The sequence below is a fragment of the Gadus morhua genome, chromosome 4 (assembly GCF_902167405.1).
Source record: "Gadus morhua chromosome 4, gadMor3.0, whole genome shotgun sequence".
In the NCBI taxonomy this organism is placed as follows: Eukaryota; Metazoa; Chordata; class Actinopteri; order Gadiformes; family Gadidae; genus Gadus; species Gadus morhua.
Genome location: NC_044051.1, coordinates 18,836,939 through 18,861,203, shown reverse-complemented (window position 1 = coordinate 18,861,203; position 24,265 = coordinate 18,836,939). Strand labels below are relative to the sequence as shown.

At 45.4% G+C, this 24,265-nt stretch overlaps 3 protein-coding genes across 6 annotated transcripts in view; 2 read left to right on the top strand and 1 right to left on the bottom strand.

The window, feature by feature from the left end:
- The window catches only part of LOC115541395 (electrogenic sodium bicarbonate cotransporter 1), a 31,363-nt gene extending 20,034 nt beyond the window's left edge, over positions 1-11,329 (top strand). For 3 of the 4 annotated variants that reach the window (XM_030353089.1, XM_030353090.1, XM_030353093.1), the window contains 13 exons: positions 260-393; positions 1,818-2,080; positions 2,901-2,956; positions 3,077-3,274; positions 4,071-4,184; positions 5,382-5,543; positions 5,912-6,090; positions 6,256-6,328; positions 7,052-7,120; positions 7,326-7,499; positions 8,114-8,281; positions 8,956-9,029; positions 9,413-11,329. In XM_030353089.1, coding sequence (XP_030208949.1) covers positions 260-393; positions 1,818-2,080; positions 2,901-2,956; positions 3,077-3,274; positions 4,071-4,184; positions 5,382-5,543; positions 5,912-6,090; positions 6,256-6,328; positions 7,052-7,120; positions 7,326-7,499; positions 8,114-8,281; positions 8,956-9,029; positions 9,413-9,521 — 1,773 coding nt within the window. In that variant the 3' untranslated portion in view covers positions 9,522-11,329. Of the gene's footprint in view, positions 1-259; positions 394-1,817; positions 2,081-2,900; positions 2,957-3,076; positions 3,275-4,070; positions 4,185-5,381; positions 5,544-5,911; positions 6,091-6,255; positions 6,329-7,051; positions 7,121-7,325; positions 7,500-8,113; positions 8,282-8,445; positions 8,537-8,955; positions 9,030-9,412 lie in introns of all 4 variants that reach the window. The other variant, XM_030353091.1, reaches the window with a different exon arrangement.
- A 1,096-nt stretch (positions 11,330-12,425) lies between these two features.
- Positions 12,426-15,145, top strand: LOC115541396 (neuropeptide FF receptor 2-like). Its single transcript, XM_030353094.1, has 3 exons — positions 12,426-12,744; positions 13,223-13,322; positions 13,624-15,145. The coding sequence occupies exons 1-3, from the start codon at positions 12,426-12,428 to the stop codon at positions 14,570-14,572; spliced, it is 1,368 nt and encodes a 455-aa protein (XP_030208954.1). The 3' UTR covers positions 14,573-15,145.
- Positions 15,146-16,081: 936 nt separating this feature from the next.
- LOC115541276 (probable global transcription activator SNF2L2) lies at positions 16,082-24,221 on the bottom strand. Its single transcript, XM_030352962.1, has 6 exons — positions 23,750-24,221; positions 22,099-22,334; positions 21,526-21,631; positions 18,983-19,084; positions 17,691-17,838; positions 16,082-17,018 (listed from the first exon to the last, which is right to left on the bottom strand). The coding sequence occupies exons 1-6, from the start codon at positions 23,843-23,845 to the stop codon at positions 16,885-16,887; spliced, it is 822 nt and encodes a 273-aa protein (XP_030208822.1). The 5' UTR covers positions 23,846-24,221; the 3' UTR covers positions 16,082-16,884.
- Between the last annotated feature and the right edge of the window lie 44 nt (positions 24,222-24,265).

The window sequence follows — 24,265 nt, the reverse complement described above, 5'->3', positions numbered from 1 at the left end:
TGTGTGTGTGTGTGTGTGTGTGTGTGTGTGTGTGTGTGTGTGTGTGTGTGTGTGTGTGTGTGTGTGTGTGTGTGTGTGTGTGTGTGTGTGTGTGTGTGTGTGTGTGTGTGTGTTATGCTAAAATAATCAGGAAGCACACTGACTTCTAACACTCGCATGAATCTACCTTTTTAGTTTGTCCCTGGAGTGTCACTGTATGTGCTTTGGTTCTGAGGCTGGGTGAAACAGGAATTCATGTCAAAGTGCTGCTGTGTTGCAGGGCGTGCTGGAGAGCTTCCTGGGAACAGCCCTGACGGGGGCCGTGTTCTGTCTGCTGGCCGGACAGCCCCTGACGATCCTCAGCAGCACCGGGCCTGTGCTTGTCTTTGAACGGCTGCTCTTCAACTTCAGCACGTGAGTGAATGATCACGTGAGAGTTCAACCCCATCGGTGATCATTGGGGAACTCCTGTACCTTCTGCTCACTCTCTAAAACTGGGTTCATCTGACCGTGTCGTTATACGTTATATGCGTTGCATCAGAATCAGAGTTAATTTTATTGCATCTTATTGTACAAGTACACAAGGGTACAATTGAACAACACAAGAAAAAGTAAATAAAGATAAGTAAATAAAACATATGTAAAAATAACAACCTGTACCTGGACATAAACGTGTAGTAATGTTTTGACTCTAACATCGTATCTGTAACGTAGTGTGGAATTGGCTTTTTTGCCTGTTCCTTGCTAAACCCCTTTAATCGCAACGTGTAGATGCATGCTGTTCCCGAATGTTGCGTATAAACTAAGTGTGGTTACACTGCTTATTACACGGTATGTAGTTGTGCAGTTACCCTGTAAAGCGTCAATATAAATTGTAACAAAACTTTTGTCAGAGAAAACGTGTATAGTAACTAGTATATTGTGGGTTTTCTACATTTCATAATCGTACTGTCTGGCAGTTCAAAGGCTGCAGGCCTGTCTGTTGGTTTCCCCCTCTACCCTACTTCTTCTACATTCACTTCCCGTGCGATGTGACACTGGATGACATGCAGGCTCCCACATGGAACTACAAGCTGGAGAGGGAGATGATAAAGATAGTTTCCTCTAACACATTGCAACCTGAAAGAAAAGCAAAATGCACCAAAATGCACGCTTGTCCCAATTCCCATTGTAGATTGTGACCGCCTCTGAATAAAGAGTGCATTAATCTAAATCAACATCCTGTGTCCAGCCTTCGCACGCACGCACGAGCATACACACAAAGCCAGCCGAGACCAGGTTATGTTCCATGATGATTAATTCATTCTCTTCTGATTTCTCTCTGAATAAAGGCGGGGCCAAGCCCACTAGCCATGTTTCCATTGCACGCCTGAGCGGTCTTCTTGTCCGGTTGTCTGTAAGCGCTCGTCTGTCCCCGGCAAATTATGTCTAATTGAGTCATGCGCACTCTACCAACCGCAGCCCGGGCCCGGAATCCTAAAAAAATTGGTAACAATATAACATTTGCCCTGTGAAGTGTGTTTGTCAGACATCCACAAGGATGATTGACAAGACATCTTGGCAAAAAAACCAGGGTGAGGAGGGAGGAATATGCCAAATCTCACCTGAGAAACGCTATGTTGGTCTCAAACGCAAGCAGAGGTCCCTATAATGACAAAACAATCCATGATGATTTACTAAACAATGACCAAAAACATTTACTTCCAACACGATAACCTGAACACATTGGGCTGCAGACATGGGGGATTAAGTCCAGATTAAAGATTAAACCCAGTAGTTGGGCTGGGCGTCCCGACCCCCCCCTTTCAGCATGGTCTGTGCCCGCTCCCTTCTGGCAGGACCAACGGCTTTGACTACCTGGAGTTCCGGCTGTGGATCGGGCTGTGGTCGGGGGTGTTCTGCCTGGTGCTGGTGGCCACGGACGCCAGCTTCCTGGTGCAGTATTTCACCCGCTTCACCGAGGAGGGCTTCTCCGCCCTCATCAGCTTTATCTTCATCTACGACGCCTTTAAGAAGATGCTGAAGCTCGCCCACCACCATCCCATCAACAAGGGCAACCTCGTCCCGCAGTATGACTGTCGCTGTATACCCCCCTTACCAGGTAGGCCCACCCTACCGGGTAACGCAGCCCACTCTCCCCCACGTACCAGGTAGGCAACCCTCCCCCCGTACCAGGTAGGCAACCCTCCCCCTACGAGGTAACACAGGCCACCCTCCCCCCGTACCAGCTAACACAGGCCACCCTCCCCCCGTACCAGGTAGGGTATGGGGGATAGGGTATCCTCCTTACCTCTCCCGGTACCAGGTAATACAGGCCCCTTCCCTCAGGACAAGGTTATCATAGCAACATCCTCCCCGTCGCTGTTTAAAAGCTTCAACTTCTACTTCCCCTTATAATGAGTCAATGGGGGGGGCCTTTAAATGGTGCTTTTCTGAACTGTGGCCACTGAAACCTAGTGCCTGACATACGCCCATTCCCCAATTCATGCACACATTCACACATTCTGACACACATTCACACACCGATGCCGGTGTCGGCCATGTGAGGTAGAAACCAGTAGCTGGCAGGCCCACTGCATGGTAGCAGCCAGCTTGTCGGGAGCGGTAAGGGGGAGGTGCCTTGCTCAGTGACACCTCGGCCCTTGCCAAGACAACCCTTCTTCCCCTGAGCCGGCCCCGCCCGGCCATGCCCTAAGTCACAAGCTTTGTGGCGTTTACTGACACGAGGCCGGAGAATAAGGCAAGGAAGAGTCAACATCCAATCACACCCTTTTAAACACTCAATAAACTTTTAATAGAAGTCGAGTTGTTTGGCTTCATGAAAAAGAAAACTGACAGATTTTAAATATTCCTGTATTAATTCTGAATGCTCTAATTGTCAAATTTTATTCCATATCTTCTATATTGTGTTTTTTGACCAGGTAATTTGACGGATCTATACAGCAATGATACCTCCTGGGGCAGCACTACTCCAATGGTAGGTCGTGTTTTCAGTTTTCTTTTCAAATTTTACTCTTTGCGAAGCTGTGCATGTTCCATTCCCCCCTTTTATCAAAAACTTGAAATAAAGTAACATGTCCCTGGTGTGTGTTCCTAGCCGGGGAACGCGACGGTGAACGTGAGCTGGGCATCCCTGGACAAGGAGCCGTGTCTGCGCCTCGGGGGCTCGATGAAGGGCAGCGCCTGCACCTTCGTGCCGGACATCACCTTGATGTCCTTCATCCTGTTCTTCGGGACCTACACCTGCTCCATGTGCCTGAAGAAGTTCAAGACCAGCCGCTTCTTCCCCACCACGGTGAGTGCTAGAGTGTAGACGCTCTCTGCTGGATGTGGTCCGGCCGGCATTTTGGAGTGGCGTATATGAGTCACAAGGAAGATTAAAGGTTTAGCTTGAACAAAGTTTGCTCATCGGATCGTCCAGGAATTGGTTCTTGGAAATGCGTAAACACCTATTTGATCATACCACTGGCGACTAGCTCAGGAGGTAGTGGTTTGACTGGTAACGGGAAGGTTGCTAGTTCAATCCCCGGTGCTCCTAGCTGAGTGTCGAGGCGTCCCCCGCTTCAACCAAAGCGTGCCTTGTATCTCGCTTTGGTTGAAGCGTCTGCGTAATCCCCTCAATGTGAGTGGACCCCAACAAGCTGCTCCCTGCTGGATGCCTTCGCAGTCCGACCGGCGTCCTGGAGTGGCGTACATGAGTCAGGATGAGGATAAAGATTTAGCTTGAACAGATCAGATCTTATCAGATCTTCCAGGTGTTGGTTCTCGTAAATGCGTCAATATATATTTTGTGTTCCTCCATTGATCATATCAAGCAACCTGTTGTGGAAGATTACGGGTTAAGTTTTCTGACTCTGGTTACTGCTGTAATAATGGACATGCGTCTGATCACATACAGGATCTTAATCCTCCTCCAGTAGTTGTGTCTCAGTGGAGCCCGCAAGAGCGTGGAGGTCACTGTGCAGTGAGCCCTGTAGCTCTTTGAAGCAGGTTCTGTGTAAATTCCTCCAGGGGAGTCGTTCATGAAAACGTTCATGAAATGGTCTGTTTTAATGAAACGACTAAAAGAATACCAACTATTTGATCCCCAGGTCAGGAAGCTTATCAGCGACTTCGCCATCATCCTAACCATCTTCCTGTTCTGCGGCGTGGACGCCTTGGTGGGCGTCAACACACCCAAGCTGCTTGTTCCCAGCGAGTTCAAGGTAACCCCCCTCCCTCCCTCCTCCTAGTTTCTGTTTGGTTTAACTAACACTGATGATCATATCTTGCCAAGTTCCAAAATCTCCCCAAAACCCAGATCACTCAGATTTCCCAGAACACATTCTCCTTCTTCTTCTTCTTCTTCTTCTTCTTCTTCTTAATACCGTCCCTTGACACCATGCCAGGATGAGATTAACTCTTACCTGAAACTAAGACTCTCCTCCTCACTCCTTCTCCCCGCCGCGAACCGAGCACAGCCAGGGCTGGCGCAGCTTTCGATAGAGCGAGAGCCAAACGAAGAGGTTCTTTTAGAGAAAGAGGACATGATAGGGTTTCAGGCGAGCGCTTCACGCATCATGTAACAGGGTGATTAAGGTGCTGGGGGGAAGGAACGGGGTGTCTTATGGCTCCGCACAGACGCAGCTTTGTTAAGGCCGCACACGTGGCCGTCATGCAACCGTACTCCAGTCCTTTAATATCCCCCGTGACTGCGGGCGTTTATTTTACAGTCATTTATTATGTTCATCATGTAAGGAGGATATAAATATCATGTTTGCCTGACAAACGTGGACATTGGGTTATTGGATACAGCTGTTAGGATTGCACAAGTTCATTGAGGGATAGACCAGCTGGCATTAAATACGTTTTATGTACTATTTACTTTTAATATACACTACCGTTCAAAAGTTTGGCATCAACCCGACAATTTCATGTTTTGCATGAAAACTTGCACTATTATTCAGAAGTTTTCAGCTGTGCTAACATAATTGCACAAGGGTTTACTCATGATAAATATCCCTTTTATCACGATTATCGAAACAATTTCCCATTAGAACACAGAAGTGATGGTTGGTGGAAATTGCCCTCTGTACACCTATGTTGATATTCCATAAAAAATCGGCCGTTTCCAGCTAGAATAGTCATTTTCCCCCACAAACAATGTCTATTAATTTTATTTTATCTTCATTGAAAGAAACTGTGCTTTTCTTTAAAAAATAAGGACATTTCAAAGGGACCCCAAACTTTTGAACGACAATGTATATACTATTATTGTCGTTATTATTTGACCTGTGGACTGTGTGTGGTCAGCCCCCCCCCCCCCCCCCGTGCGTTCCTCATCAAACACGCTGTTGGGGTATGTCCTCCATTCCAATCCATCTGCCCTCCCTCCCCCTGCTCACTGTGTGCCCCCCCTGCAGCCCACCCACCCCGGCAGGGTCTGGTTCATCCCCCCGTTCGGAGGCAACCCCTGGTGGGTGTGCCTGGCGGCGGCACTGCCCGCCCTGCTGGTCACCATTCTCATCTTCATGGACCAGCAGATCACCGCCGTCATTGTCAACCGGAAGGAGCACAAGCTCAAGGTGGGTGTTGGAGTTTTCTTTTGTTGTTAATAAGTTCAGCATCTGCTTTCCTGCACATGCTGAACTTGAATAAAAGGCAACCTAAGCAATCAATCCCTCTCCGCATAAAAGACCCCTCCCTTGAAGGAAAGGATAATACAATAATGATAAGAAATAAAAAAAGTAGAATAAAAACAACAAATGTTTTTGCATCTAAGGCATTCTATTGTCCATCTTTCTCGTCTTAGATTACTAGTGGGGCCTACATGTCTTAGTGTGGGGCGGGGGAAGTTTGTTTAGTCTGAATTTTGATGGCTTCAATCTGAGTTTGATTCCTTCCGTCTGAGTGTGACTTCTGACTAACGAGGTTCTGATTGGTCCTCCTGCAGAAAGGGGCGGGCTACCACCTGGACCTGTTCTGGGTGGCGGTGCTGATCATCGTGTGCTCCTTCACCGGCCTGCCCTGGTACGTCGCGGCCACCGTCATCTCCATCGCCCACATCGACTCCCTGAAGATGGAGACCAAGACCTCCGCGCCCGGGGAGATGCCCAAGTTCCTGGGAGTCAGGTGTGTGTGTGTGTGTGTGTGTGTGTGTGTGTGTGTGTGTGTGTGTGTGTGTGTGTGTGTGTGTGTGTGTGTGTGTGTGTGTGTGTGTGTGTGTGTGTGTGTGTGTGTGTGTGTGTGTGTGTGTGTGTGTGTGCGTGCTTAACTCCCCTGTTCTCCACCTCTCAGGGAGCAAAGGGTCACGGGGGTCATTGTGTTCATCCTGACCGGACTGTCTGTCTTCATGGCTCCCATCCTCAAGGTTGGTATTAGGCGGGTAACCATGGGCAACGTGGATTACTGTCCAGCTCTTTTAGGGTCGACTCGCTGTTGCCCTTCATTTTTATTTGATAACCGTTTTATATCTTGCCATCATCCGATTATGTATGAGGCCGGTGGTTGGGGATAACGGTGATGTGTTATACACGTGTTCTTCTGGGCTTAAGATCAGGTTGAAGCTCCTCTCCAGTTTCCATGACCACCCGCCAAAAATGTGACCTGAGTGACACCCGGCTGTGGGCAGGGCTTGGGCTCCCTCTAGTGGCCAAACGATGAAATCATCAATCAAATGGGGCTCTTCTTCTGGAGTTTTGCAGCTGTAAATGAAATGATGATACAAAAAGAGCATTTCTTTCTGGTCTTTTTAGTCTTTATCATTATACTTTTTTCCATTCTCCACTTTGTGGTATGGATGCTCAAGTGTTGTTCAGTCATTGCCAAATACCAGCAAAGACCAAACACAATCATTTTATGTTCTTTATCAGGACCATCAAATTGAGACCCTAAACGTGCTTATTTTAATCCTAAAATGAGATGCTGAAAGCCCCAAATCCCAGACTAAAAACCTATCCTATCCTAAACCAATCCACCGGCTCAACGCATACCTTTTCCTCATCACAAGTATTTAAAGCCCCGGGCTAACGGCCTATACGTACATGATGCAGGTCATCTCCTGGTTGGTAAGATTGTCTCTGTTGTGTTCCAGTTCATCCCAATGCCCGTGCTCTACGGAGTGTTTCTCTACATGGGAGTGGCGTCGCTCAACGGAGTCCAGGTGGGTCGCCAGTTCCATCTCATCACCCTGCTCTACCGAGAAACACCCAAACAAGCTACACTTTCACATAACCAGTAAATGCACACCCTGATACCGATCCCCAGCGTACGAACAAAGGCGTGTCTCATTGGAAGGCATTCTTTCCGTCTCACCTTCCGAGACTTCATTGGTTTCATTATCTTGAATCGTATCTCTTCCATGTCAGTTCATGGACCGCCTGCAGCTGCTGCTGATGCCCGCCAAGCACCAGCCCGACCTCATCTACCTGAGGCATGTCCCGCAGCGCCGCATCCACCTCTTCACCTTCATTCAGGCGCTCTGCCTGGCCCTGCTGTGGATCCTCAAGTCCACCGTGGCCGCCATCGTCTTCCCTATCATGGTGCGTGACCGACCGAGGGGGGGAGGGGGGGGGGGGAACTGTACAAAGAATATATATCTGTAAGGCTTCAAATACAAGTTTCATCGAAAAGTTTCATCCACTCGGTAGAAGATCTATATTAAAGAAATGGGAAACAAGATGTAACTTTGCCCCTTTCAGTTTCTGGTCCAGGCTCTGTGCCGCCTCCACCAAGAAGTTCTGCTATAACACAGTAGGCTTGCTGGATCACAGGTTCTGCTATAACACAGTAGGACTACTGGATCAGAAGTTCTGCTAGAACATTGTAGGACTGCTGGATCAGAAGTTCTGCTATAACATAGGACTGCTGGATCTGCGGTTCTGCTAGAACACAGTAGGACTGCTGGATCTGAGATTACTAAGGAGCAGGTTAGGGGTAGTGTGTCCCATTTAAGAATGCTGCCTACAGGTAGAATGTGGAGATCAGGGATCTAACCCAGATTCATTCAACTGTGGGTCGAACCCAACCCCTCCTCACTACCCTCACTAATGGCCCTGATGCCCCTGGCCTCTCGTCGCTCCCTGGCCACTGGTCGCTCCCTGGTTGGGTTCACGCAGTATCTGTACAGTGCAGTGACAGACTGCTTTGTGCTCAGATCCTGGCTCTGGTGGCGGTCCGCAAGGCCATGGACTACCTGTTCTCCCAGCACGACCTAAGCTACCTGGACGACGTCATCCCCGAGAAGGACAAGAAGAAGAAGGAGGACGAGAAGAAGAAGAAGAGCAGCAAGAAGAAGGGGAGCATCGACAGTGAGATCGACTTTGTGAGTTGACCGTGTTCCTCTGGGTTTGTAGCGTTGCCTGTGTAATGAGCGTTGCCTGTGACATGGGCCTCTAAGAGAAGGGTGTCCGTTAGTCAGATGGCTATGGTCGGCCGGAGTTATGTTTATTTTATAATGTTGATCCATTTCTCCGTCAACCCTCACAGTCTGAGTATCCCTCCCACGAACATATCCCCGGTATTAAAATCTCTATGGATACTATGGAGCAGGAGCCAATGTTGGGGACTCAGTTTGATAGTGAGTACCAGTACAGCTATTTGGTGACCTTTGGGTTTCTCAGAACCCAAAACATTCTCTGGGGAATAAAGACTATCAATCTTCTTCCTCCTTCCTGCTTTCTTGAGATTTCTTCACCCTTCCCTTGCATGAGAGGAATTGGACAAAAATACAACCGGTCCTCCGTCTATTTCTGTTTCCGCATGAAAGTCTCGAGGCTTATCATAACCATTGCGTAAATACGACTCTTACTTCCTTAACACCTGTGGTATGTTTCCTTTTGTTGTGTTTGCATGCACTGTCTCCGGTGTGAAACAATGACTAACCCATTAAAACAAAGGACTGCTTTCACCGTTTGTGTTGCGCTGTGCTTCCTGGGAGGTCTGGTTCTCAGGGGGGGGTTGAACATTAAAAGCTTTACGTCGACTCTCCGTCCTCAGGAGATGCATCGAAAGCTTTCCTCAACCCGCACTCAGCATGCTGACCCCTACTTTGACTCCCTCACACTGGCAGAGTAAGTAACCGCTGGCTCCCTGCCCCGCACTGCTTCTGATAACTGATGAATCTGTATCGATGTGGGATATCTGCAGACGGCATGACCTGTGTTACTGCCTGATATGAACTAGTTGTGTTGTTTTTTTTGCCATTTAAGAGAAGCATAATTGCACACACATACGCATGTTAAACTGTTTTCATGACACAATGATGCTTTCAAATGGATGTTCATATTGTGTCGGGAATGGTGTGTCCCTGATACCTACCCAGCACGTTGCATTGTTGAAAGAAACGTGAAACGCAAGATGTATATCCATTAGCTCACCATCAGGTAAGCTATAGCATTTCTGGCATGGAGGCACATTTTAGTAACCCTGGCCACCTCTCCCTTCTCCGTTCCAGTCTAGACAGGGATCCCCATCAGAAGTCTGCACCTCAGAGCCGAATGGAGCTGGCCGCCGAAAGCAACGGGTTCTGCTGGAGGAATAAAGGCTCTGAGACGCCAATGTAAACCCATCCACCTCCCAGCACTAAGAGAACCAAGGAAAGCACATCTGCATCAAAACCAGCACCGCTAGCTAACCCAACCAGGCCCCACACTGCATTACCACCCCTCTGCAAGCAGGGGGACGGGATCTTTGTTTTAAAAAATGTCCGTTGTATGTCGATGTGAAATGTGTGCCGGTGGCACTGAGTGCGTCACTTGACGGACGTGGTTTATGAGGACAGCGGTGGGCCTCCTACCTCCAAGTGTATTTGAGGTTTTTCATGCAAAGTCATTAATTAATTTGAAGGCACCCCTCAAAAGCTGTTAATTTTTTATTTAAGGTAAATCTGGAAAACAAGGTGTTTCAGACGCTGATAATGTGACATGTGGACTATGACTGTTCAGACCAAAGCGACGTCCTTGCGAAGGGTTTTTATTTTATGTTTATACCCGTGTAGTACTTTTTCAATGTTCGTGATTTTGTATTTTGTAAAAATGCATCCGCAACAAAATTGGACTCTTCATTTTTAATTTTTAGGATTGTATCGTGTCTTAAGCGTTTTTTTTATATTAGATCCGTACTTCTAGAATCATTTGCTTTGAACCATAAAAACACGGCTTTATTTAAAGGGTCAAGAGTCCAAGGTCATAGCATGTATCTGTTGTGGGGAAATATATAGTGCATCAATTTTTTATTAACGTGATGCATATGCAATTATGTTCCATTATATTTTAGAGACATCAATGATTAAATCATCTCCTTAAACCTGCCGTTATGAATACAAATGTGCAAAGCATCCTAATTATAACTTTTTTTTTAAAGCTGCAAAGTTGTAATTTTTGTGCAATCCAGATGACCACTTTCAGTCTCCCTTTACAAACAAACCAAGGATTTAACACCATGACCTGTATTCTACCACGTAACAATCCTTCTCTTAAAGCACACCCTAATCATGTAGTTTACTAATGTGTCTTAATAGCTTTAGTTCTCCTTCTATGGAGATGCCAGGCTCAACACACTGAGAGAAGTGAATAAAACCGTTACCTGGAGTACTGTTTCATCTATTAATGGCTTTTAAGGTTTCAGGTTTTTTAATGTAGCAAAAATGGCGTATGCATCTGCAGCCATCAAAAATGTCTTTATTTTGAATTAAAACGTAACATTTGACCAGTGTTACATTTTTACCAATTTATTTTTTACAATTTCTCACAAAGAAAGGCAAACTGCTTTAAATTGTTTCTTATTTCCAGTTATCTATCTTGATTACTCTATCAATTTTGGAAAACTTTTAATTTTCTCAGGCCAAATACTTTGAAACTATGCAATTCTTGATGTCGAACTTGAATGTTCAATTTTTTTATAAATTTCAGCTGTCTGACTGTTTTTTTTCCAAGGATATTTGTATAGATTACTGCCAGAGATCATATTTCATATTTCCCATCTAAATTCTTAGATCTTATTGGTAGGCTACTTCTCAAGCAAATGTATCAATGTGCTAATTAGTATTTTTTTATTTAATGTGGACCTAATACTAATCTATGCAGTTATTTATAAGGTGAAGGACAACACCCGAATATATAAGTAGAGGTAATATTTAAACCTGAAGAGAGTTGGACTCGAGTTGTTGTTATTTAGATTACCAGTGCATTACCTGTATTTATATTATCTGGGCTTCACAATGAATGTACAATTTTCTACACAGAAAGAATAAAAGCTATCAAAACTGCAGAAAGAAGGCAGAGGTGAAGACTTGGGTGAGAGTACTTCATGCCGTAGTTTTTTTTATTGAATGAATTGAAGTATCAAATCAATAAAAATAAAAAAAAGTAAATGTTCGTTGTTGACATTGCAGTGCTTACGTAATTTGAAATTTGAGGTTTTGATGGTAACAGACTGTTTTTTTAGTTGATTCAAGTTCAGACCTTTGTACTATTTCATGAGACATTAAGGCAATGTCTTGGCCCCTTGAATACGTATTTGATAAGGGTAGAACCTCATTCGAACATAATTAGATTGACATCTTCGGTCATATTTTCGTTCTTGCCAAAGCATTAAATAAATTGAAAATCAAGGAATACAGAAAAATGCAGGGTCCAATCTGGGATAACGTAACCAGAGCAATAGTGACACACACCTATTTATTAAGGATTCTCTCGACAGGTTAACGTGAACGTTTCCCTGTGATTATTCTCATGCTCTCCCGTTAAATATAAAAGAACAACGCACATGATGAGGCCTCCGAGGAGCAGGAGAGAGCTGTAACAGCCAGCAGAGAGCACCAGAACGCCTCGATCATACCACTTGTTGACCGACCTATAAACTTCGTTTTGGGGTAATATTTTAGCAATAACCCTTTTGATAGAAGATTATCAAATGGATGTATTATAAAATAAGTATATGGTGATAAGTACACTCCAATCATTTTATCCATCACTGTTCCTGGGAAGGTGGACTGTCTGAATTGCACTTATCGATGATCCCCAAAACGCAGGAGCATTAAGCACCTCGTGGCATTCCCAGATGGACGGAGAGTAGGATTAGCCGGCCTGGTTAAGATGCTACTGTTCTCCAGGCCGGAGTTCCTGTCCACTGAGCGGGGACCTGTCACCGTGCTCAGCAGCTGGGTCCTGGTTCGGTTGATTATTTTCTTTTGGGGTCTGGAAAGAGTTGGGATCCGAAAGGCAAACATGAAACATCTCTATAGCCTCATGCCTCTGTCTCCAGGTAAGAACTGGACTGTACCCTGGAAGTCAAAGTCAAGTTTTTGTTCATTTTAAAAATAATCTTTTGATTAGAATAATTGATAGGCTACATGCAGCGACTGTATTTTAATTGAAGAATTTTCTTTTTCTTTTTTTGTCTTCGTCCTCTCTTTCCTCTACCTCTCTATTCTTCTCCCTCTCCCTTCCTGAGAAGAAGCCGTCATGATGACTGACAGCACGGGTCCAAACAGCTCCGACCCCCCGCTCCGCGTCCCGGAAAGCCGGGCCCCGCAGCAGGGCCCTGTCAACATCACCTACGTGGAATTCTACCTGCACAAGCCCTCCATCGCCGCCGTGTTCGCCGTGTCCTACCTGCTCATCTTCCTGCTGTGCATGGTGGGCAACGGCATCGTGGGCTTCATCGTGCTGCGCAGTAGGAACATGCGCACGGTCACCAACATCTTCATACTCAACCTGGCCATCAGCGACATGCTGGTGGGCATCTTCTGCATGCCCACCACCCTCATCGACAACATAATCACAGGTCAGAGGGGCAGGCATCGGGGAACAGTGTGTGTTATGGCAAACTTTAATCAATCAAGTCACTTCGATCACAATCGATAAGACCCCGGGCCGTAGGACATGAAACATGTTATAGATGAGTATGAGAATATTCTTGAATTATTTTTTTTACTATTGATGGCAAATGTAATACTCACATATATTTGCTAAAATATATGTGATAAATAGAAATCGGCCTTCTAAATGTGAATCAAATGATGTACCCAATGCATGTTTCCAGAAATGTTCCTGGTTATTATTCCTATAAACATCCTTTTATACCAAAAGGCAACCTTGGTGCACAAGATGTTCAATTAAAAAGAATATGTCTTCTTACCCAAAACCTAATTTATGCATATTCCTTGTAACATCATGCTTTGCTGGAGCTGAAAACGACTTAAATATGTATTTTAAATGTATAAATCAAAGGGTGGATTCTGTTGATTCTTTGTGTCTCGCAGGTTGGCCGTTTGGCAGCGTTGTGTGTAAGCTCAGTGGGATGGTCCAGGGGATTTCTGTCTCCGCCTCAGTCTTCACTCTAGTGGCCATAGCTGTGGACCGGTGAGATGTGTTTGTGTTGTATTCGTTGTGTTCCATAGTTGTGTTATGCTTCATGACCCACCTGCAATGTGTTTGTTTGGTGTGTCGCACTCAGAATACCTCAAGAAAACACTGCGTGAGGTTTGTCGTTTCCACATTATCATGGCACTTCTGGAGAACTAATCAGACAGTGTGATCCACCAGTCAGAAGTCTCCAATTCAAATCTCCCCAAGGGATTGGCTAGCATCTCCAAGGGAATGGACCAAATTTTTGTTCTTTGCTCTATGGTTTTTTATTCTTGTTTTTCCCGCTGGCCCTCAGGTTTCGTTGCATCGTGTACCCCTTCAAGCAGAAGATCACCGTTGGCCTCTCCAAGATGATCCTGGTGGTGATCTGGGTCCTGGCCGTCTCCATCATGTGTCCCTCCGGCCTCATGCTGCAGGTCACCAAGGAGCACAGCGTCCGCATCCGAACGGGACCCCTCGACGCCAACGCCGCCGCCGCCTCCCGTCCCTTCTACTGGTGCCGGGAGAACTGGCCCACCCAACAGATGCGCAAGGTCTACACCACCGTGCTGTTCGCCAGCATCTTCCTCGCCCCGCTCGCGCTCATCGTCATCATGTACGCCCGCATCGGCCTCACCCTCTTCAAGACCACCGTTCCCCCCGACGGCAGGGGCAGTGGCAGCGGAGGGACCCGGGACGACGGGGGGGTTGGCGGCGAAGGGAGGCCGACCGCCCCCGCGGACAGACGGCAGAGCGTCTCCAGGAAGAAGAAGCGCGCGGTGAAGATGCTTCTGGTGGTGGCGCTGCTCTTCGTGGTGTCCTGGCTGCCCCTGTGGACCCTGATGCTGCTCAGCGACTACGCCAGCCTCAGCGCGCGGCAGCACCGCGTGCTCAACATCTACGTGTACCCGCTGTCCCACTGGCTGGCCTTCTTCAACAGCAGCGTCAACCCCATCATCTACGGCTTCTTCAACGACAACTTCCAGCGCGGCTTCCAGGCCGCCTTTAAGTTCCAGCTGTGCTCGGCGGTCCTCGAACGCCAGAGGACCCTCTCCCTGAGGCTCCTGGGCCGCGCCGCCGCCGGGCCCCAGGGGAACCAGCCGCCGGCCCCTGGCGCTAGGGGGCTAGTGTCCAGGCCGCCGAGCGGAGGAGCAGCGGAGGGACCATGCTGGGGTCAGGAGGAGAGGTGTGTGTCTGTGAGCAGTGAGGGGCAGGATGAACTTGAACTGGTCACTGAAGGCCCAGTTGAGGTGTCTCAGGTTTAGGTGTGTTTTGGAAGTTTATACGTATCAATTTACACTGCTAGCCAAACCTTAAGATATTTGTGTAACTCGCTATTGGTTCGGCTTTACGTCAAGTGAACAACAATCTTGCACCCAACATATTAATTGAGGCTATTAGTATCTTGCAGGTCTACACATCATGCAATGGTCTACACGTCATGAAATTTCAACCCCTCAAACTTTTTCATTTTGTTTGCAATGGTAGAGTAGAGGGCATACGAAGAGAGAAACATTTGAAGACGAATTGCAAACTAGCCTATCTGCTAGTTGGTTCACTCATTCGTTTGAACATTCACAAATCTTGGCTGTCACCTTATTGTGATTTGGGTAGAAAGTTACTATTATGAAGTGTTTACAAAACTTTGTAAACACTAAAACACTTTTGCTATTTCTGTAAAACACTTTAGCTGCATGCTGATCGGTTGATTGTACAATTTGTGTTTGCCACACTGTGATTGACAGAAAGGTATCACTTTAACACTGTAATCAGCCTTACACACGTGGTTGGTCGATGATAAATATTTGTGGTGTAATTTGTGTCATATATATATATATATATATATATATATATATATATATATAGGTAGGTGGTTATGTCACACCTCATTATCAGCATATGTCATTGTTTATGCCCATGAAGACTAACAGAGCTTTGTCACAGAGGCATCACAGTAGGACCAACACAGGTGTCACTCATAACACAATTGATGGGTGTACTCCTGTGATGTACCAGGGCAAGGGGAATAGACTAAGCTAGTGAAGATATATATTGAGTGCCCCTAGTTCACTCAATGTTGAGACCAGGTCGCAAAGCTTATGATGAGGCTTATGATGAGTATTTTAGTATTGTAACTGTCTTTTATAGTGAAATGATTTTAGACTTGCTTATTTAAGTTAAGATCATCAGAGTTCGTCAGAGCAAGCTCCTGTAAATAATAAAATAATAGAACAGATTGTTCTATTTTAGAACAAGAAAGAATTTAGAATTTTAAATCTTTAACTTAGGAGCATTAGGAGCAAATGAACCATCTGTCCACATTAGGAAAATACCCCACGGAGCCCTTCAAACACCATTAGCTAAACAATTCCTCCTGCTCCCTCACTGCCATAAGGATTAGGCCTACGTGACATTTGACTGCAAATTGGATCAGTTAAGACATTGTTAACCTTTAAGGTCCAAGAGCCATTTAGGTTCCCAGGTGTTTTAGCTGTTTTAACCTGAGAGCAGGATTTGTTAACGCCCACCGAATATCTGTATTTGCTGTAGATTTCTGTTCTGCGTTCTTTGGGAATTGTTTTACCCTTGTCGCTTTTGTTGTCATTTGAATCATGAATATGTAATAAATATGACAATACCTTGTAGTAACACTACTACTACTACTAGGTAATTTATCCAAAATAATATTTTAATTGTCTAATTTATAATTGATCAACTGGTTTGTCAGTACCATCAGCAACATAAGAAAAACAAAAGTTATCAGCACAAATTAATTTAGATTTTATTATAAATAAGTACTCACAAACCACACATCAGTCAGATGATTACACAATCGTTAAACACTAGTGTTCAAAGTTTTTATGGAGAACAGAATTGTCAGTAACAATCACATTGAACATGAACTGATTTAAAGTTACATAGTCTTAAGTGAGTCATTTCTGGTAGTTAAATAACAAACAAAAAGAAGGAGGGCTTAGCACAAATAATTATTCATTCACATGTTTCTTATGTATAACGTTTTCTCTTAGGACAAAAACACAAAAAACATGTTATTGTAGCAAATTCTTTGTATTATTAACGACTCACATCAGGTATCGGAGAGAAAAGTTTTCAAGCATTCCAGTCAATCTTCGTTGGAAAAGCTTTTCAAGGTCTTCTTTGGTCACCAATGATGACCTCAATGCCGTCAATAACCTCAACAATCAATAATGTTCTCAATCATGTACAAAGGGCCATAGTTTTACAAAGAGCTTTGGAGGTGTGAAATCATAATGCCTGAAAAAGTCTGAAAATGTATCAGACAAATATCTTTACCAAAGCAATGAATGGTCATCAACAATAATGCAAATTAAGTCAAATAACACCATGTTTCTTTTCCAGCTTTGAATACATTGTAGTGAATATTTTTTGTCCTTGCGTAGGTAGTATTACCCTTTTGCTATAACTGAACACATTTGTTGAAGTCGGATCTGAAATAGAAACCAACGAACAGAGGAGTAAACGGCTTTAGCAAAGTGAGAATATATGCTTATAGGTAGCTAGATACAGTATATATAGGTAGAAAAGGGACGGCTCCTCAAGTCCCACTCTCGTGGTTTGTGGGGTTGGCCTCTTGGTCGTCCCGGTGCCCACGGTGGAGCCTCTTCACTGTGCTTCTACTTCCTGTTTCCTCCTTACTCTCTGTCTTCAGGGGAATCGATGGCGCTTTGACTTTGAGGAGAAACAAAGGATAGTCATTAAATGGTTAAGTCCTTTTGAAGAAGCTATTAAGCCAGAAGCGACTCACAGTGAATTCAGTGACAGTTCGTTATGGAGCAGGTATGGGTTACCAGGCCCAGAGATGCTTATAGGACAAAGAGGATATTGGGTATTGTACCCAGAAACTATCAATCAGGAGCCTTGATACCCTAGCCACGATGCTATCCTGCATCCACCATTTGAACAGTTTCACGACAGAAGCATGAAATGAGGTTTTATCAACGGAAAACCGGTGGCATATGAAGTAATGAGGTTTATTTTGGTGTTACATGTTATATCTGTTTGTGTTTTGTTTTGTAATCAATTTAGTGAATCCATCTGCCCTGCCTTTTTTGGTTTGTCTGTGGTCACTTTGAGTTTATAAGTTAATCGGTTTTCTGGATGTCATTTTGTTAATAGCTTGGGCAGGTGGTAGCTGGTACATAAGCCCAGTGAGAAGAGCCAATTGGTCAGCTCCATCTGAGCAGTACTGGGTGTCATAGTTCAGGCGTCAGCTATTTTGTAATTCAAACATTTATTTTCTGTTCAATTTACATTGTGTGCATTTAATTGTTTCAGGTTGAGGTGGGAGCGGCCCATCCTGGTCTGTGGTGTTTGGTGACCCTTTCAGTATTGGTGACTTACATGTTGACGGAAGGAAGAAACCTTCCATCCGGCCGCTGTTATCGCCGTGGCTACCGGTGACGGGCGTCTCCTTCTCCTCTTCGTCCGTCACTATTCTCTGTCTGGCACTCTCAAACACAGACCTGATGACGATCGAATCCTCATAGGTCTGTTGTGAGAACAGTATGATTAAGCGACACAAGAAAAAATACACACACACACACACACACACACACACACACACACACACCCACACACCCACACACCCACACACACACACACACACACACACACACACACACACACACACACACACACACACACACACACACACACACACATGCACACACGCCAATCAGTTTCTTTACGATGTCAGGGTAGATACTGCATCATTAAAAACAAGACAATTAACGTTATTCTATTCAATGGGAGGTTAAAGGGGAGTTTTTTCTGAAAAGTAGTATCTCCACAACTGCAACTTTAGTAGCAAAATGGAGCCCTGAGACTAGATTACCTGTTTTTGCTGGTTTTATGCGATCAAACACAACTTTGATGACAAGAACAACAAAGGTAAGACATCTTTGCTTGTAACTAGAAAAAGTATAGTTTGTACTCAATAGTTTTTTGGAATCAGTGGTGTCCCAGCTTTCATATAATATATAGTTTGTGTAGATCAAATGGCGTATCAAATATTGCTATTGATGTGCATGTGCATGAAATACATACAACATAACTCTTGTTGTTGCACGCTCGTATTTAGTTTGAGGTTGGTATTGTCTGTCAATTAACTAAAAATGGTTACGATAAACTAAATGTTGAGAACATTACTTGTGTCACATGACTTCTTTCTTCTGTGTTTAAATCCCTTGGGGGGGGGGCTTAACCCGGTACCGGGGTATTTTGGGATGAGGTGGTTAAAGATAATACAGGTGTATTATTTGGTCTTCAACATGATATAATGTTCATACACAAGGACTGTACTGAATAAAAAAAAACGATCCTAAAGAGAGCGTTGGTCGTCACCATGGGGATAACACCTCGTTCTTAGAACTCTTAATAATAATAATAATACATTTAATTTAGAGGCGCCTTTCAAGACACCCAAGGTCACCTTACAGAGCATATAGTCATCATACATTATTTAAAAAAAACAAGACATTGTGTAAAAATAAATAAACATAAGCAATAAGAAATGTCATTGGGTCAATGTCTTGACCCAATATGCATTATTTTGACTCCTCACAGTGTTTGATTTTGAACCCTTTCGGTGAAGTATGCTCAGGTAAGTTAAGGACAGGTTTCTAGAGGTTCACCTGAGATCCCTCCAGGTTGAAGGTTTGAGCGTTGTGACACAAGAGGAAGATATCCGTTTCCAGGTCCCCTACGCTGCGGTACTTGTGATTACGCACTCGTTCCTATGAAGCAACATCATCATATTATTGTCTTACAAAAGGCATTGCTTTCAAATCATGACATTCACCACCTTTTGAACGCATTAATTTGGCAAGTATACAATATATGGTCACATGAGAACATACCCTTTTATGTTACTGTACAGCATGTATATATAAAAGGCAATAACAATGACCCAAATAGAATTTACTTGTTCCCAAGGACTGTAGAGGGAATAATAAAGCACAGCAGAGACTAGTGTGGTTGGGCCCCTATTTTGTTCTATCACAAAATTGAAGAGAAATAAAAGGACTCTGCTTTTCCATTCTATTGCAGAAATAAGTCACCGTGTGGCAGCAGGGAGTCAAAAATGTCCTGCTGCCTGGAGGAACATTTTCCACGGTTAAATATGATGTTCAAGATAGTGAAGCATAAAAGTGTATTGTTTGAATCCAAAGGAATCCTGCAGAAAGCTGATTGTACTGTATGTTGTAGACAAAGGACTCTTTTCCTGCCTTTACAAACACTAATGTATGTTGACTGCTATCACAACAGATATATGTTGACACATGCAGCACAACACTAGCACGACATTATGGTGTACCAGCAAAGATTACTAACATCATCAGGAACTCATATAAAGGAATAACCTGAAGGGTGGTTCATGGCCAGCAGCTTACCGATGCCTTCCTAGTGCGAACAGGGGTGAGGCAAGGATGCCTATTGTCACCCTTCCTTTGCCTGTTGGTGATAGATTGGATAATGAAGACTTCAACTGCCCAGAAGAGGAATGGCATCCAATGGCAACTTGGACACGATTGGATTACCTCGACTTTGCTGATGACCTGGCACTTCTTTCCCACACCCAGCAACAAATGCAGGAGAAGACCACTATCATTGCAACTTATTCAGCATACCTTGGCCATACTATACACAAAGGGAAGAGCAAGATCCTCAAAGTAAACATTAACAACACAACCCCCATCAGGCTAGAGGGAGAAGCACTAGAGGAAGTGGAAAGCTTCACCTATCTTGGCAGTGTAGTCAACAAGCTGGGAGGGACAGATGCTGATGTGAAGGTTCGGATCGTAAAGGCAAGGGCAGCTTTCCACCAGCTGAAGAAAGTTTGGGGATCCTCTGAGCTGCCTAGAAACACCCAGATCAGGATCTTTAACTCCATGGTAAAGCCCGTTCTGTTCTGTACGGTGCAGAAACCTGGGGAACAACGGTCACCCCCATGAAGAAAATCCAGTCTTTTATCAGCAGCTGTCTCAGACGAATCCTAAGAGTACGCACGCCGAACACCATCAGTAACCTGGCGCTGTGGCAGCAAACAGGACAGCAGCCTGTTGAGGAAGAGGTCCTCCGAAGACGCTGGAGATGGGTTGACCATACCCTTCGCAAGCCGGCATCCAGCACTGCAAGACACGCCCTCTTTTGGAATCCACAAGGGGAAAGGAAGAGAGGCAGGCCAAGAAACAGCTGGCTTGGATAAATTGGCCCAGGAAATGATAGGCCCTGACTGGAGAGCACTTGTTCGTGGCCTATGCCCAAAGTTGGGGCGGTAGGCGTAAGAAGAAGAAGAATGCAGCACAACACACATTTGTGGTGACCATGTATCACAGTTATTTGTTGTGATAGTATGTCCAAGTTAATTTGTTGTGAGAATGCACTGCATATATTTGCTGTCATTATTTATCCAAATACATGGAGTCTGCATCAACGTACATTTGAGTGCACAACAAAATTATCTCAATATATTTGCTGTGATAATGGGTCAGTCCACATACATCCGTAGTGATAATACCAACACAACAAACATCACAACAAATGTATCTTGTAACATTATCACTCTGTCCATGTACAGGATCGATGCATGTATTTTAAAGCATTATCACCCCACAGGTAACTTGTGCATTATCAGAACAGCCTCATGTTGATACACGATCATCACAGCGACAGAATGATGCAGTTTCCAGCCGGCTCTGTCTGTCTCATCACGAAGACTGAGCCCTGAGAGGGTAACCTGATTAAATTAATCTGGCACAATCTTTGCCATCGACCATTGTGGAAATAGTTCAGAAGGTCAATACTAGATGTTTTCCCCCAAGCAGATTGAGTTGTAATCTTTGCTAAGATAATCGTGAATATATTTAGATTGGTTTAGTTTGTGGGATAATGTGCGTGAAATTAAAATAAATTAAAAAACGTTGTTAACAACTAATATTTGTCTGTGATTGCTAAATCAAAATTCGTGCTCCCAGACGTAAATCACTGCCTCAGAAGTCATCAGTCGTGCTTCCCAGAAAGGTTACCCATGACCTTTGAAATAATTCAAATACAGAATTTACTGCAAATCCCATATGGCTTTAGGATACCATTTAAATGTCCTTGCACATGCATGCCACTCTGTCCTTATAAATAAGCTACTCTATGTATGAATCTATAACCTGTCCAGTCCTACCTTGATCCTTCGGAAGTCCACTGGCTTCCGGATCAGCTCATAGTACTCCGGGACTTCCTTCTTAGAGGGCAGCTGAGCAAACCCTCTGCTGATCTGACGACCAAGCCTACGAACACACCGGTAACACACGTTAGACATGCCTGACACCTTTAATTTTCCTTCACTTCATATGTATGTACATTTATGTATAGATGTCAATTATGGCACCCTTTGCACTCCTGATCATCCCTGGAAGGAGGGATCCCCCACTCTGCGTTCCTCCTCCTAAGGGAGTTTTCTCTTGCCCTCTGGGGGGCTAGGGTCTAGGGGGGGGGGGGGGGGGGGGGTATCATAAATATATGGCCCTTCAAGCCCTTTGAGACTACCGGTGATTAAGGGCTAAACAAAGAACATTGAATTGAATTGAACTTCATGGAAATAAAGCTAGCCAAACCAGACGAAAGCCACAACACAGAAAGTACACAGTGCTAGTCTTGTGCATGTGATAATCTAAAGTCCAACCAGTACAGCTCCATCACAGAACCAGGATCGGCCAGCCACACACGACTGACCCCCGGGGGCGGCGTCCCTCACCCGTCTTTGTAGTTGATGACCATGTCCACCAGCGTGTTGAGCTGTCGAGTGAGGCCGGGGGGGTTCGGAGGCAGCTTCTCCGCGGGGGGCCGTCCCCTCTTCCTCTTCACCTGCTCCCCGGCTTCCGGTCCGGTCGGGGGCTTCTTGTCTGCGTGGGGACGGTCACCTTTGCGCCTCTTCACGTTATTATTGACCTCCTCCATGTCTGGTGTTGGACTGCTCTCTCCGAGCTCAGGCTGCAGGCGAGGGGAGGCAAGGCAAGGGCATCTCACACGCGCCTCAAACTCGTTTGTTAAGTTGTGGAAGGGGGACGGCGCCGTTATTGCGTTATGCCGCTGTGTGAGCAGAATAAAGCATGCACCCATCGTCGTATGGTGTTTGAATTTCCTTTTCGTGCCCTCGGGAAATCGGGCTTGAACCACGGTGGTTCACACAAAGACAAGGAGACGATAAGTGTGCACGCAGCAGCATATGATGCACGACGCATGCATTCATATGCAATGATTATGATGATTATGTACAAAAAGCAGCTCTTTCTCTCTGTGTGATGCGAAAGGCGATACACAAAAGGCTACTGGGATAATGTGAATGGAATATTGATGTAGGAGTCAACGATACACATGCTCAGCTCACACAATTACATTATACAGCGAACCAGGGACATTGAAATACAGTGATAAAGCACTGCTTGTGGACCATTTTTTCATACAGTACTGTAGTTCAGACAAGCGTACGCATGCGGAAAGTACCCAGACCACCACATAATCATTGAGCGTTAAAATCATCATATATTTTGAAAATGGATGCACAACAAACCAACCAACCCCCCCCCTAAAAAAAAAATAGGGTAATCTCTTACTAATAAGCTGCGTACACACACACACACACACACACACACACACACACACACACACACACACACACACACACACACACACACACACACACACACACACACACACACACACTCCTGCTGAACTCAGTCTAACACATCACTTTCATTCTGAGGACAGGAGATGTGTAGCAGGACAAAGACAGACAGGACAAACGTCATCTCAGAAATATTAAAATTAAAAGCAGTGCTGCTGCTGCTGCTGCTGCTGCTGCTGCCGCTGCCGTCCGAAAGTACCGCAGCAGTTCTAGTGCAAGACGAGGCAACAGCCAGCTCCTACTACTACTACATGTGTAAGATATGTCTCATCATGTCTGTGCTGCTCCTCACAAGCTCCATGTCTCATCCCTGACTCATCGGGCGAGATCCCCCCTCGTCCGTGCGACCCCCACACACACCCTCTCTCCCGGTGTCCGCGTACACACCAGCGAACACTGACTACGGAAAAAAGAAAAAAAACTTACAGGGACACTCGCTCTCTTTTCTGCGCGCACACACAAACATGCACACACACACACACGCACACACACACACACACACACACACACACACGCACACGCACACGCACACACACACACACACACACACACACACACACACACACACACACACACACACACACACACACACACACACACACGCGCGCGCGCATTTATCTGTCTCTTCCGCAGTTCCACCATACGATGTGGCCAGGCCGACCGAGGACAAGAAGGAGAAGGAGACAGACGGAGAATGAAAGAAACAGGAGGAGATATTTACCTGACTGCACTGTGCGGGCGGGCTATCTGGATCGGCTGCAGCTGGGGGGGAGAGAATTAGCAAACCAGCATAGCGACGAGCCGCTAGTCTCTTCATCAGCTGATCACTCACACAGCAGAGCCCACGAGGGGGGCGAGGAACAGCGCGTTGTTCTTCATACACACGGGCTGGGGGAACATGGACATGTCACGCTCGTCCGCCCGAGTGTGTGACTGTGCGCGGCGGCCGCGAGTTGGTCTTCCTCTGCATGTTTTTAATATCGGCTGCGGACAGGGTTTTTTTTCCACTCCGCTTGTTAAAGTTGTCAGCGACATTGTTCCCGCCGGGAATGTTTTCGGCGGGGCTGTTCTGCTCCATCTCGCGCCATTTGACGGCGCGCGCTGGTCTCCAGCACCTCAAAGAGTGTCGCGTGCATCATTTTATACTAAAGGTTAATAAATAGCATTGGAATATTATTAAAATGTGTATGCATAATGCGACGTTTTTCCCCGGCATTATAATTCCTGAATGTATATC